This window comes from Peromyscus californicus, unplaced genomic scaffold, assembly GCF_007827085.1.
Source record: "Peromyscus californicus insignis strain IS unplaced genomic scaffold, ASM782708v3 Scaffold_3__1_contigs__length_106647218, whole genome shotgun sequence".
NCBI lineage: Eukaryota > Metazoa > Chordata > Mammalia > Rodentia > Cricetidae > Peromyscus > Peromyscus californicus.
This window is the reverse complement of record NW_026294551.1, coordinates 71,206,686-71,218,800: the sequence shown is the minus strand read 5'-3', so window position 1 is coordinate 71,218,800 and position 12,115 is coordinate 71,206,686. Positions and strand designations below refer to the sequence as shown.

Below are 12,115 nucleotides of genomic sequence, written 5' to 3'. Positions count from 1 at the left end.
GTTCTGTTCTACTTCTTAATTATTAAGATAATCGCCAGTTTGTGATTCTACAGTTAGTTTCACATGATTTTTTAAAAAATATTTTAACTTTATTTTATGTGCATTGGTGTGAAGGTGTCAGATCTCCTGAAAGAGGAGTTACAGACAGTTTTGAGCTGCCATGTGGGTACTGGTAATTGAACCCGGGTTCTTTGGAAGAGCAGCCAGTGCTCCTAACCCCTGAGCCATCTCTCCAGCCCCTTCTCATGGTTCTTCATGCTAACTGGTACGTGTTTGTCTAGAGCCAAGTGGAGAAAGGCGTATTTAATGATCGAACAAGTCAGAGTGACCAAATGGCAAGTGGAAACAAAAGAAAGCTGAATTTTTCCAGATGCGACCGGAAGGAATTCCATTTCCCTGAACTGCCATTCACAATACAGGCAAAGGAGATGAAAGGAACGGAAGGTGGGTACCTGGAAAGGAACGGAAGGTGGGTACCTGGAAAGGAACGGAAGGTGGGTACCTGGAAAGGAACGGAAGGTGGGTACCTGGAAAGGAACGGAAGGTGGGTACCTGGTGGTGCACAGCTCCACAAAGCTCTGCAGATGACATAGGTAAGGGGTGGGATGTAAGGTAGCTTACATGTGACCTTTTACAAAGTAGTAAATTGCTTTGAAAAAGCAAATTCCATTATGAGATTTTTTTCTTTTATAATTAAGGGTCAGACGTTTGTTTTGTTTTAGACAGGGTCTCACTATGTGTCTCTGCTGTCCTGGAACTCACTATGTAAAGTAGGCTGGTCTCAAACTCACAGAGATCCCCCTGCCTCTGCCTCTAGAGTGCTGGGACTAAGGGTGCACCACTGCCTGACTTAATAGAGATAATTTTAAAGAAAGGTAAAGACACCTCCAAAGGGTAAATGTTTTACTAGCTTGAGATGCTGGGGCAGAATTTGAAAAAGGTGAATTTGGTTCAGTGTATAGCCTGTGGTAAAGTACCTTCCCTGGTTGTTTGCCCAAAATTGTTATAGATGCTTTGGGCATGCTGGGATTTGGTCGATTTTATAAATTTAAAATTCATTGTAACCTTAAGATTTAATTTAAGGGCTGATGGCTTAGCAGGTAAAGGCATTTGATGCTAAGCCTTGGGACCTGAGTTTGATCATGGGAATCACATTGTAGAAGGAGAGGACTGGCTCCACCCAAAAAAATCAAATGAATAAATAAATAGAATGTAATACAAATTAAACAGATACTTACCTTAAAATGAAATGTGTTGATGTGAGCAAATATCCTTTCCTTTCCTGGGAGGACAGAGACCTGGTGAAATGTGGCACAGTAGCGAGGTGTAGAGCGGGTGCCCTGTGAGGCCACTCAGTACAAAGAGCAGACATGCCTTTGTGAGATCAAAAACAAAGCATCCCATATTTTCCAGCTCACAGCTACTCAGTTCCTTTGCAACTGACTCCAAACGTGGGATGACTGGCTGCTGGGGTACCTATCTTAAAAGGATAGTTTCTAGGTGGGCCGGCAGGGCCAACAAATTACGTTGTTTTCTTCTTCTTTTTCTTCTCTCTCTCTCCTTTTTTTTTATTTTGCAAAAAGTTAAACAGATTAAAGTGCTGAAGAGAGAGTCAAAGAAAACAGATTCACCTAAAATACCAACTTTACTTACTGTGGACCCAAATCAAGAAAAACAAGAGGTAAACATTTTATACTATTTATAGAATGTTGTACTCAGTGCTTGGATTTAGTTGCTTTTGCTATTGGAAAGTTTTGTAAAAATTAAAACCTTTATAATCTTGAAACTCTAGAACAGGTCTGTTTTTATTTTCTTTTATTTGCATGTTTTTTGGCTTTTTGAGGCAGGGTCTCACTATGTAGCTCTGGCTGACTGGAACTCACTTATGTAGAGCAGGCTGGCCTCAAACTCACAGAAATCTGCCTGCCTCTGCTTCCCCAGTGCTGCGATTAAAGGCTTGTAACCCCAGACCCAATTAGTTATGTTCTAAGTGTTAGTTTTTGAAGTAGTAAGCAGCAGCCCTTGTTTGAACTGTTCCTGATTAGAATACGCAGACAGCATCCAGGACAGATGGTAGCTGTGTTATAGTCCTCATCCAACCTTGTTCAGGTGACCCGTGCCATGGGACAGGTTGTGGCTGGCTGCTGCCCTAGCTGTGTTTGCCTTTGGCTTCTTCCCTTCTGTTTTCTTCATGTTTACAGTCTTTGTTCCCTGAATCTTGTCCTGCTTTCACAAATACCTGCTGTCGGCTCCAACGCCCCCTCACCACAGCGATTGCTGGATTTTATTTGGAATCTTGTAGTTATCAGCATCCATCTGAATGCTTTCTCTGAAGGGAAGGAGACTGAACTGACAATCACTGAGTCTCAGCATACGTGTGGCCTTGGATTCCCTAGTGAGGTCATCTCCATGCATAATTTATCAATTTTATTATCCCCATTACAAATGAAAGTGACTACATTTTAATTCATGATAAAGATATTCCTGCTTTATTAAAGAAAATTGAGTGAATTAAAACTATGGAGGGCTGGGGAGGGACTGTAGCTCAGTTGGTAGTGTGCTGGCCTAGCATTGACAAGGCCCTGGCTCCACATAAACCAAGTGTGGCAGTATAGATCTCTCCCCAGCACTTGGGAGGTAGAGGCAGAAGGGTCAGAAGTTCGAGGTCATCTTCAGTGACTTTGAGACTTCATCTCAGAAAAACAAACAAAGGAGCCATATATGCTTATTTTTTTCTGAAACCCTATAAGGAGGCATTTTCATTGTGACATTTGAGGTATAGCTTTGTTTGACAGTCCCAGGACTTCTTATGTAGTCACAATCTACTTTGCAGAACCAGCTCTGTTATCGAAGAGGAAAGCCAATAGTGACCATCTTTTAGTTTGTTATAAGTCACAAGATCCTTTAAGCTTGTGCATTGAAGGATGTATTCATGTCCTGGAAGCCTGCATAGCGTACTGTTTGCAGATAGGCTAACTAATCAGGTGAATTAGGGCTCCTGGGTTTGAAGAGAGTTGTGATGTTGCACCTGCTATTCCATGAGAGACCCAGAGACCAAAACCACATATACATGCAGGGAAAGATGAATCAAAACAGTGCTCTCAGGTGTTTACATGGTGTAGAATTCCTGAAAAGGCAGCCTTGAAAAAAGAGTAACCGAAACCAGTTGCAGTTATTAGAAACACCAGGAGCTGTCAGCACTGCTCAGAGCTTATCTGCAGAGATACAGACACAGCTTGAGTTTGCAACTGAGATTCAGGTAATACTAGTCCGAGCACAGTTTAGTGAGTTAATGTCAGAATTAAGAAGGTTTCTGAGCCGGTGAAATGATTCAGTGAGTAAAGACGCTACCAAGCCCGAAGACCTGAGGTCCAGCCCCAGAAGTGACATCATAGAAAAAGAACCAGGCCCCACAAGTCAGCCCCTGACCCTGACATGAACATCATGACACACATTCATGCACACACAGAATAAATGTATGTAAAATTAAAATACTTTCCTTAGCCGTGCATGGTTTTACATGCCCTTAATCTCCATATTTGAGAGGCAGAGAACACTTGAGAGGCAGAGGCAGGTGGGTCACTGTGAGTTCCAAGGACAGCCTGGTCTACATAGTGAGTTCCAGGCCAGCCAGAGCTTTGTAGTGAGACCCTATCTCAAAATCTTTCTTCTAAATTTTCAGTCTGTAGTTTGTTTTATAGTTTGAGAGAATATCGAAACATGGGGTAGCAGCTAGGAGTATAGCTGCTGGTGCTCATCCAGCATGGGCTTGGTCTACAGCACCCCAAACAAACAAAGCCCAGAAGACAGGGAGTAGCAACTCATGTGTTCTAGTCTTGACTCTTCCATTGGCTTGGATTTTTAATTACTTCATCAGATCCAAGCACTTCCTAGACGTGTAGTAAACCCTTTCAGGAGACTTAGCAATCCATTGACATAATGTAGGTTCACACTGAAGGTACTCTGACCAGAAGGACCCGACATGACTGTGAGTGGGTAGCATGGGCAAGAGAGAAAAGAGCCCTGTTTGATGAGGAGGAGTTAGTCTTTTGCCACCAGTCTCCCTAGATCCTTTTGAAGCAGTCTGTAGCACAGAGTACAGGTATTTTGTCTCAGCTTGAGTTCCCTTAGCCAGTGACTCACCACTTCCTGTTTGTTTTTAGAAAACAAGAAATGCACCAGCGAAAGAAGAGTAACCTGTTAGCTGTAGAATAGAAAATACAGCCGATGAAAATTCAGGGAATCCCAGACTCATGTGTGGTTAAAACAACCCTTTTTGTTAATGTGTCAGGCACAGAAGTGCTGACTAGCAGTGAAGCCTGGATAGCTGGGTGTAGTATTTTTGCTTTTAAATTTATAATATTGTTCCTGTTTTCTTAATTTGAACATTAAGCTCACAAATGCCTGTTAATAGAACTATGTCTCACATCAAGTCATGTGATTTTATTTAATCATCTATTATTTCTGGCATGTTGATTAGTGCTCGTTCCTAGGTTTGGTTGAGAACTTTATAGGTATATAAGGGGAAAGTTACTAAATATATAACATAGAGTCCAATGCAATATGTAATACAGAGAGTCCCAATGTAAATATGTAATATATAGAGTCCCAATGTAAATATGTAACACAGAGTCCCAGTGTAAATATGTAACACACAGTCCCGATGTAAATATGTAACACACAGTCCCAATGTAAATATGTAACACACAGAGTCCCAATGTAAATATGTAATTCACAGAGTCCCAATGTAAATATGTAATACAGAGGGTTCCACTGTAAATATGTAATACAGAGAGTTCCACTGTAAATATGTAATACAGAGTTCCACTGTAAATATGTAATACAGAGGGTTCCACTGTAAATATGTAATACAGAGTTTCACTGTAAATATGTAATACAGAGTTCCACTGTAAATATGTAATACAGAGTTTCACTGTAAATATGTAATACAGAGTTCCACTGTAAATATGTAATACAGAGTTCCACTGTAAATATGCAATACAGAGTTCCACTGTAAATATGTAATACAGAGGGTTCCACTGTAAATATGTAATACAGAGTTCCACTGTAAATCCGTAATACAGAGTTCCACTGTAAATATGTAATACAGAGGGTTCCACTGTAAATATGTAATACAGAGTTCCACTGTAAATCTGTAATACAGAGCCGGGCGGTGGTGGCGCACGCCTTTAATCCCAGCACTCGGGAGGCAGAGCCAGGCGGATATCTGTGAGTTCGAGGCCAGCCTGGGCTACAGAGTGAGTTCCAGGAGAGGCGCAAAGCTAGACAGAGAAACCCTGTCTCGAAAAACCAAAAAAAAAAAAAAAAATCTGTAATACAGAGGGTTCCACTGTAAATATGTAATACAGAGGGTTCCACTGTAAATATGTAATACAGAGGGTTCCACTGTAAATATGTAATACAGAGGGTTCCACTGTAAATATGTAATACAGAGTTCCACTGTAAATATGTAATACAGAGGGTTCCACTGTAAATATGTAATACAGAGTTCCACTGTAAATATGTAATACAGAGGGTTCCACTGTAAATATGTAATATAGAGGGTTCCACTGTAAATATGCAATACAGAGGGTTCCACTGTAAATATGTAATACAGAGTTCCACTGTAAATATGTAATACAGAGAGTCCCATTGTTAATATGTAATATAGAGAGCCCTAATGTAAATATGTAATACAGAGAGTCCCAGTGTAAATATGTAATACAGAGAGTCCCATTGTAAATATATAACACAGAGAGTCCCACTGTAAATATATGATACAGAGAGTCCCACTGTAAGTAAATATGTAATACAGAGAGTCCTAATATAAATATGTAATATAGAGAGTCCCAATGTAAATATATAATAGAGTCCCAATGTAAATGTATAACACAGAGAGTCCCAATGTAAATATGTCATAGAGTCCCAATGTAAATATGTAATACAGAGAGTCCCAATGTAAATATATGATACAGAAAGTCCCAATGTAAATATGTGAGGCAGAGTCCCAATTTCTAGGAGCCAAAGATTCCTAAGCATGAGCCGGTGTTGGGTTCCACACTGAACATGCTGGCCAGACACTGAGTCCTGTCCCGTAGTTTGATTGAAAGGATGGGACTTAAACTGAGTAGCTCTTACCATTCAGTAGACCGCCTGTAGTGTAGCATTAGTACAGTCGTGGCTTTGACAGCAGATGTTCACATTTCTTATCCCTGGTTCTTACTGGCTTGGTTTTTAATTTTAGGGTGGAGATGGCGATTGTGAGGGGAAGAATTTGAAGAGGAACAGATTTTTTTTTTCCCGATAGTGTTTTGTCTTTTAAGTAATCTTAAAAATCCAAGCTTGACAACTCTTTCTTTGTTATTTACACACAATAGAAGGTAACATAGGCTGCTGTTAAGATAGCCATTCATCCTGTCTGCATCAGCATCGTCTGCTTTTTTGGTTTTGTTAGCAGAATTTTAACCATTTTTCTCTTTCCTCTAAAAACTGTGTTATTTTAATGCTGTGATTTGGAATTATAAAGTCACCTTACTTCTACCTGCTTCCTTCCTTGCCATGATTACTGAGTGGGTAGCACAGGTCACAGGATGTGCCCTGCTCACACTGCTCACACTGCTCACACTGCTCACACTGCTCTCAGCCTGCTGAGAGTCAGACCTCTACAGCCACTTGACTCCTGGAAAGCACTGGCCCCTTCAAGTGAATGCTCCGTGAACCTTCTTGTCTGTTGTCTAAGTAACTGTTCATTGCCATCACATGATGAAAGACATTCTGTTGGTCAGCAGTGAAGCATTTATAATATAAGTTACATAACATTTAACAGTGATATGATGTTCCAGTGTTAAATTCCTGGAAACGAATCATTGCCTGCATTCTCCCAGTCCCCTAGGCTGATAGTGCCTTCCATTTAGCTGGAAAATTTTCCCTAAAGAAACTATGCACAACCTGGGAAAGGTTTACCTTCTCTCCTGGGCTGTTTTCTGTTGCTGAATAATACAGACTGGGTAGAACATAAAAAAATAGAAATTATTTAGCTCATAGTTCTGGAGGCTAGAAGTCCACTGGCACAGACTGGCATCTTTTGGCATCTGGGAGGACCTTGTTACAGCCAAGAATGGCGGAGATCATCACGTGGAGAGGCAGAGCAAGCCACTAATACATGGAGGTGCCACTTCATGGCCTCATCCATTCTGAATTACCTTCTGAAGGCCCCAGCTGCCTAAGGCCATTGATGTATTAGCTTGGGCGTTACGTTTATAACACATTAACTTTGTTTTCCTCTGAGGATGCTGAGAAATGAATTCAGGATGCACAGGTGCAGGGCAAGCTCTCTACCTCTGAGCTAGAATATGGACCTCTTGTTGTTTTGTTTTAAGACAGTTTCTTATTAGATACAGCTTTAGCTGACCTAGTACTCTATATGTAATCCAGACTAGCCTCAGACTTGGAGTAATCCTCCTGCCTTAGTCTACTGAATTCTCAGAGTATAGCCATGTTCCACACATGGACTTTTGAAGGATATATTTAAACCAAAGTACTACCAAAATTCTAGATTTTTTTCACCCTGTAAAAATTATAAAATTGTCTTACTTGGTGTTTAGCCAAGCTTCTAATCTAGTTTTCTAGTTACTAATAAATATGAAAAAGAAAAGAAAACACATTTTTTGTTTGTTTTTTGAGAGAGTTTCTCTTTGTAGCCCTGGCTGTCCTGGAACTCACTCTGTAGACCAGGCTGGCCTCAAACTCAGAGATCCACCTGCGGATGCCTCCTGAGTGTTGGGATTAAAGGCGTGCACCGCCAAACCCAGCAAGAAAACACAATTTATTTAGTATAACACTGTGCTGTTTTTAATTTAGGAAAATATTTATTTAGATTTTTCAGACAGGGTTTCTCTGTGTAGCCCTAGTTGGCCTCAAACTCTCTCTGTAAACCAGGCTGGCCTTGAACTCACAGAGACCCACCTGCCTCTGCTTCCCAAGTTCTGGGATCAGGCATATACCACCACTGCCCACCAGGAAATTCTTTTTAATATATTTTATTGATTCCTTGAGAATTTCATGTATTTTGATCATATTCACTTCCTAATCTTGTCCCTAACTCCTCCCAGGTCCATCCCTACCTTCCTATCCCACTCCCAATTTCATGTCATATACTTCTTTTTATTTTTAATTACCTATCAAGTTCAATTTGTGCTGCCTATATATTCCTGGCTGTGGGGTCATCCACTGGAGTGTGAGCAACCTCCCAGGGACCACACCCTTAAAGAAAACTGACGCCCCTTCCCCCAGAAGCCATCAGTCATCCAGAGCTACACAGTTAGGGGTAAGGTCTTGGGAGCCGCCTTTCCTTCCATGCTAGAGTGACTGGCTTGATCCGGTGCAGGCGTCCACAGCTGCCATGAGGTCTTGAGAGAGGGATTCTGACATGTCTAAAAGATAGCGTTTCACTCCAGTCCTCCCTGACCTCTGACTCCTATAGTCTTCTACCCCTTCTCCCAGGATGCTCTCTGGGCCTTGTGAGAGCCGAGTGACATAGATGTTCCATGTGTAGATGAGCACTCCGCTAACACTTATTTTCTGAACTCTGACCAGTTGTGAGTTTCTGTGACATGAGAGCCACACCAATCTATGGTTATAGAGACACAAATTTAGAGGGCAGTTTGATACTATGTCCATTTAGGAGATTAATAGGAGGACCATCCCTGGGATCTATGAGCTCCCAGTTGTGGATTCTTAGCTAGATGTACAGTACCAGGTATGCATTTCCTCCTGTGCAGGCCTGATGTGCAGTCAGAAAGCAGCTGTTGAGCCCCATGACAACATGCCGCTGGTGTACTCATTAGCATCTCTTGCCATGGCAGTCATCACTGCAGTGCACCAGGTCCATAGCCAGGTGAGACTGCTGATGACTTTTTCCCTCAGCAGCCTACATAATGCCTTCTGGTACTATGATAACTAGTCAGCTGGGAGGAAACTTCCTTGTAAAGTACCAACTTGATTTTTCCATGGCCTGGGACAAGTGTGTGATGTCTTTAGCAAAATAGGGGCTTACCATTAAGTTCTAGTGTGCAACCAAGAACAATGACAATAGCCTGTATGGTTTGGGAGTCTTAGAAAAGTTTTGATTCAGGACTGGAGATGTTGCGTAGTTGACTGAGTGCTTGCCTAGCATACATGAAACCCTGGGTCCATGTGGCACACATGAGGCCCTATCTAAAAAAAACACACCTTGCAGACTGGAGAGATGGCTCAGCCGTTAAAGGTGAGGCTCACAACCAAAAACATGAGTTTGGTTCCCAGCATCCATGGTTGTCTCTCCAGCCACGATAACACACATACACATACACACACACACACACACACACACACACACACACACACACACACACACACACCCTCACCCCCCAAAAAGCATTTTGAGGTCCGGAAGATGGCCCAGTGATTAAGAGCATTTGTGGTTCTTGCAGAAGATCTCCGTTTAGTTCCTAGCACCCCCACACACAGTGGCTCACAACTGCCTGTAACTACAGTTCCAGGAGATCTGACCCCCATTCTGGCCTACATCAGTGCACGGATATATGAGCACACTGAGTCAGTGTATGGACATAGGAGCACACTTTATCAGTGCACCGGACATAGGAGCACACTGCATCAGTACATGGACATAGGAACACACTTTATCAGTGCAGGGACATAGGAGCACGCTACATCAGTACAGGGACATAGGAGCACACTGCATCAGTGCAGGGACATGGGAGCACACTGCATCAGTGCAGGGTCATAGGAGCTCACTGCATCAGTGCAGGGACATGGGAGCACACTACATCAGTGCAGGGACATAGAAGCACACTACTTCAGTGCAGGGACATAGGAGCACACTGCATCAGTGCAGGGACATAGGAGCACACTGCATCAGTACATGGACATAGGAGCACACTACACCAGTGTGTAGGACCATAAAGAGAAGGAAATCTGCCCAAATTCAGAACCACACTGTTGGAAGTGCAAATTAAAGGGCCCTAAATGGAAATTGGGCCATGTTACTAAAACAGTCACAGAACTGTACAGGAAAATAATCAGGAAATCTTAGGTGACATGGGAATTGTGGTTCAAGATGATTAAAAATTAGAAAATCTTTAAAAATTTCAAGAATAAAATTAATTTTTAAAAACAGACTAAAACACAAACACATTAACGCTGTGCTGTGTGATTTCAAGAAAGCACTCTGGTTTATTGGAAGGCAAAGCACAGAAAGAAAATATTCTCTGTTACCAGTCTCCTGACTACCCAGCTTTCTTTTCCTGCAGAGGTAGGAGAGCTGATAAACTGACCGTGGAGACAGGCCCACAGCAGATGTTCTTTTCTGAGAAAGGAATTCTGAGGTCAGATAACCAGGAGTGTGCATCCGTGACAGGTGACACTCAGACCATGCTGACGAGAAAACCAGTCAACAAGCTCTTCAGGCTACGCTTAGGCTTGTCCAATACGTTAGTGTTTATTTTAGAATTTTAGAAAGTTGCTGTAGATTAGTTTTCAATTTTTCTCTCTGTGTGTATGTGTGTGTGTATTGCTGTTGTCATTGTCTTTATTTTGTTTTGTTTTCGAGACAGACTCTCATGTATGCCTATAGTTTTAATTTCTTACGTGGGCAACCTCTCCGGGGGCAAACTAGCATATCACTGTTCTTAAAAATGTGTTAGTTCGGGCTGGAGAGATGGCTCAGAGGTTAAGAGCACTGCTTGTTCTTCCAAAGGTCCTGAGTTCAATTCCCAGCAACCACATGGTGGCTTACAACCATCTGTAATGAGATCTGGTGCCCTCTTCTGGCGTGCAGGCAGAACACTGTATACATAATAAATAAATAAGTAAATATAAAAAAAAAAAATGTGTTAGTTCAAGAGCGGTGGTGGTGGCGGTGGTGCACACTTTTTATTCTAATACTTGGGAGGCAGAGGCAAGCAGATCATTGTAAGTTCAAGCCAGCCTGGTCTACATAGTGAGTTCCAGGACAGCCAGGACACAGAGAAACCCTATCTTGAAAAACAAAACAAAAGAAAAAAAATAGGCTTAGATCGCAAAAGAACAAATTTATTTCTCTCTAGCCTAGATGGTCCCCAGACTCCATGTTCAGATTTTCAGCTGTATGACAGTGCCATTGAAACATGTAAGAGGCAGAGGTCTCTGATCACATTCCTCATTCCATCAGTGATTTCCACATCTCAGTTGACATCAACTCCATTCTTTTTGTTGCTCAGGAGAAAAACTATGCAGTAGAATCTCCTCCTCTCCTCCTACCTACCTCCATCCTTTCAGGTCTTTTTTTGAAGTATTTCCAGGGTCTGACCACCTAGCCGTCTATTGTTTTTCATGACATCTCTTGCCCAGGCTTGGTAGAAATCCCCCAAGAGGTCTTCGTGCTTTTATCCTTGTTCAACCTTGAGTTTCATCCCAGTTCACAGCCAGAATGTTCCTAAAAAACCTCGTCAAATGTGTTGCTTTGTCAAAACTTCCTTTACTTAGAGTAAACCCACAGAAGTTAGGTGACTGTCAGCCTCTGTTGCTTTGGGTCCTGTTTGCTGCTTTCCTCCAGTCTACCCTAACCTACGAAAGGCAGCTGTCCAGTGCCTTTGTGCCTGTGGGTTTCTCTGCTTCGAAACCCCGCCCTGATGGTGTGACCGCAGAGTCTCCTCACCCATCTGTACTTCAGGTATGAGACACCCTGCAGCTTCCAGCTCCATCCCCACTCCCATTTCCTGTTTGATTTTTTTATATAGCATTTTCAGTCTGATAAGCTGTTCATGTTGTTTACCTAACCACTGAAATCTTCCTTCGGGAAGGCATGGATTACTGTTTTATTCACTGTTGTGTCCCCACACTTTGAGTAGTGCTTAGAAGACATTGGCATTCAATGACACTTGCTTTGCGGTGAACCAGTGTAAGCACCACACATGCTAAGTCCTTGAGAAAGCAAAAGTAGCATGCCACCATGTCCTTCTGTGGTTTGTTTGGACAGTGTCTCACTGTGTAGCACAGATTGGTCCTGAATTCCTGGACTCAAGAGATCCTTCACTTTCTTGTGTAGCTTGGACTACAAGTACATGCTACTGAGCCT

At 42.2% G+C, this 12,115-nt stretch overlaps 1 protein-coding gene across 15 annotated transcripts in view; it reads left to right on the top strand.

The window, feature by feature from the left end:
- Positions 1-12,115, top strand: part of Cdkl3 (cyclin dependent kinase like 3) — an 86,265-nt gene that overhangs the window by 30,154 nt on the left and 43,996 nt on the right. For 6 of the 15 annotated variants that reach the window (XM_052757907.1, XM_052757906.1, XM_052757905.1 and 3 more), the window contains exons 11-12: positions 282-444; positions 1,584-1,681. In XM_052757907.1, the coding sequence (XP_052613867.1) occupies positions 282-444; positions 1,584-1,681 (261 nt within the window). The other 9 variants (XM_052757904.1, XM_052757902.1, XM_052757903.1 and 6 more) reach the window with 6 other exon arrangements.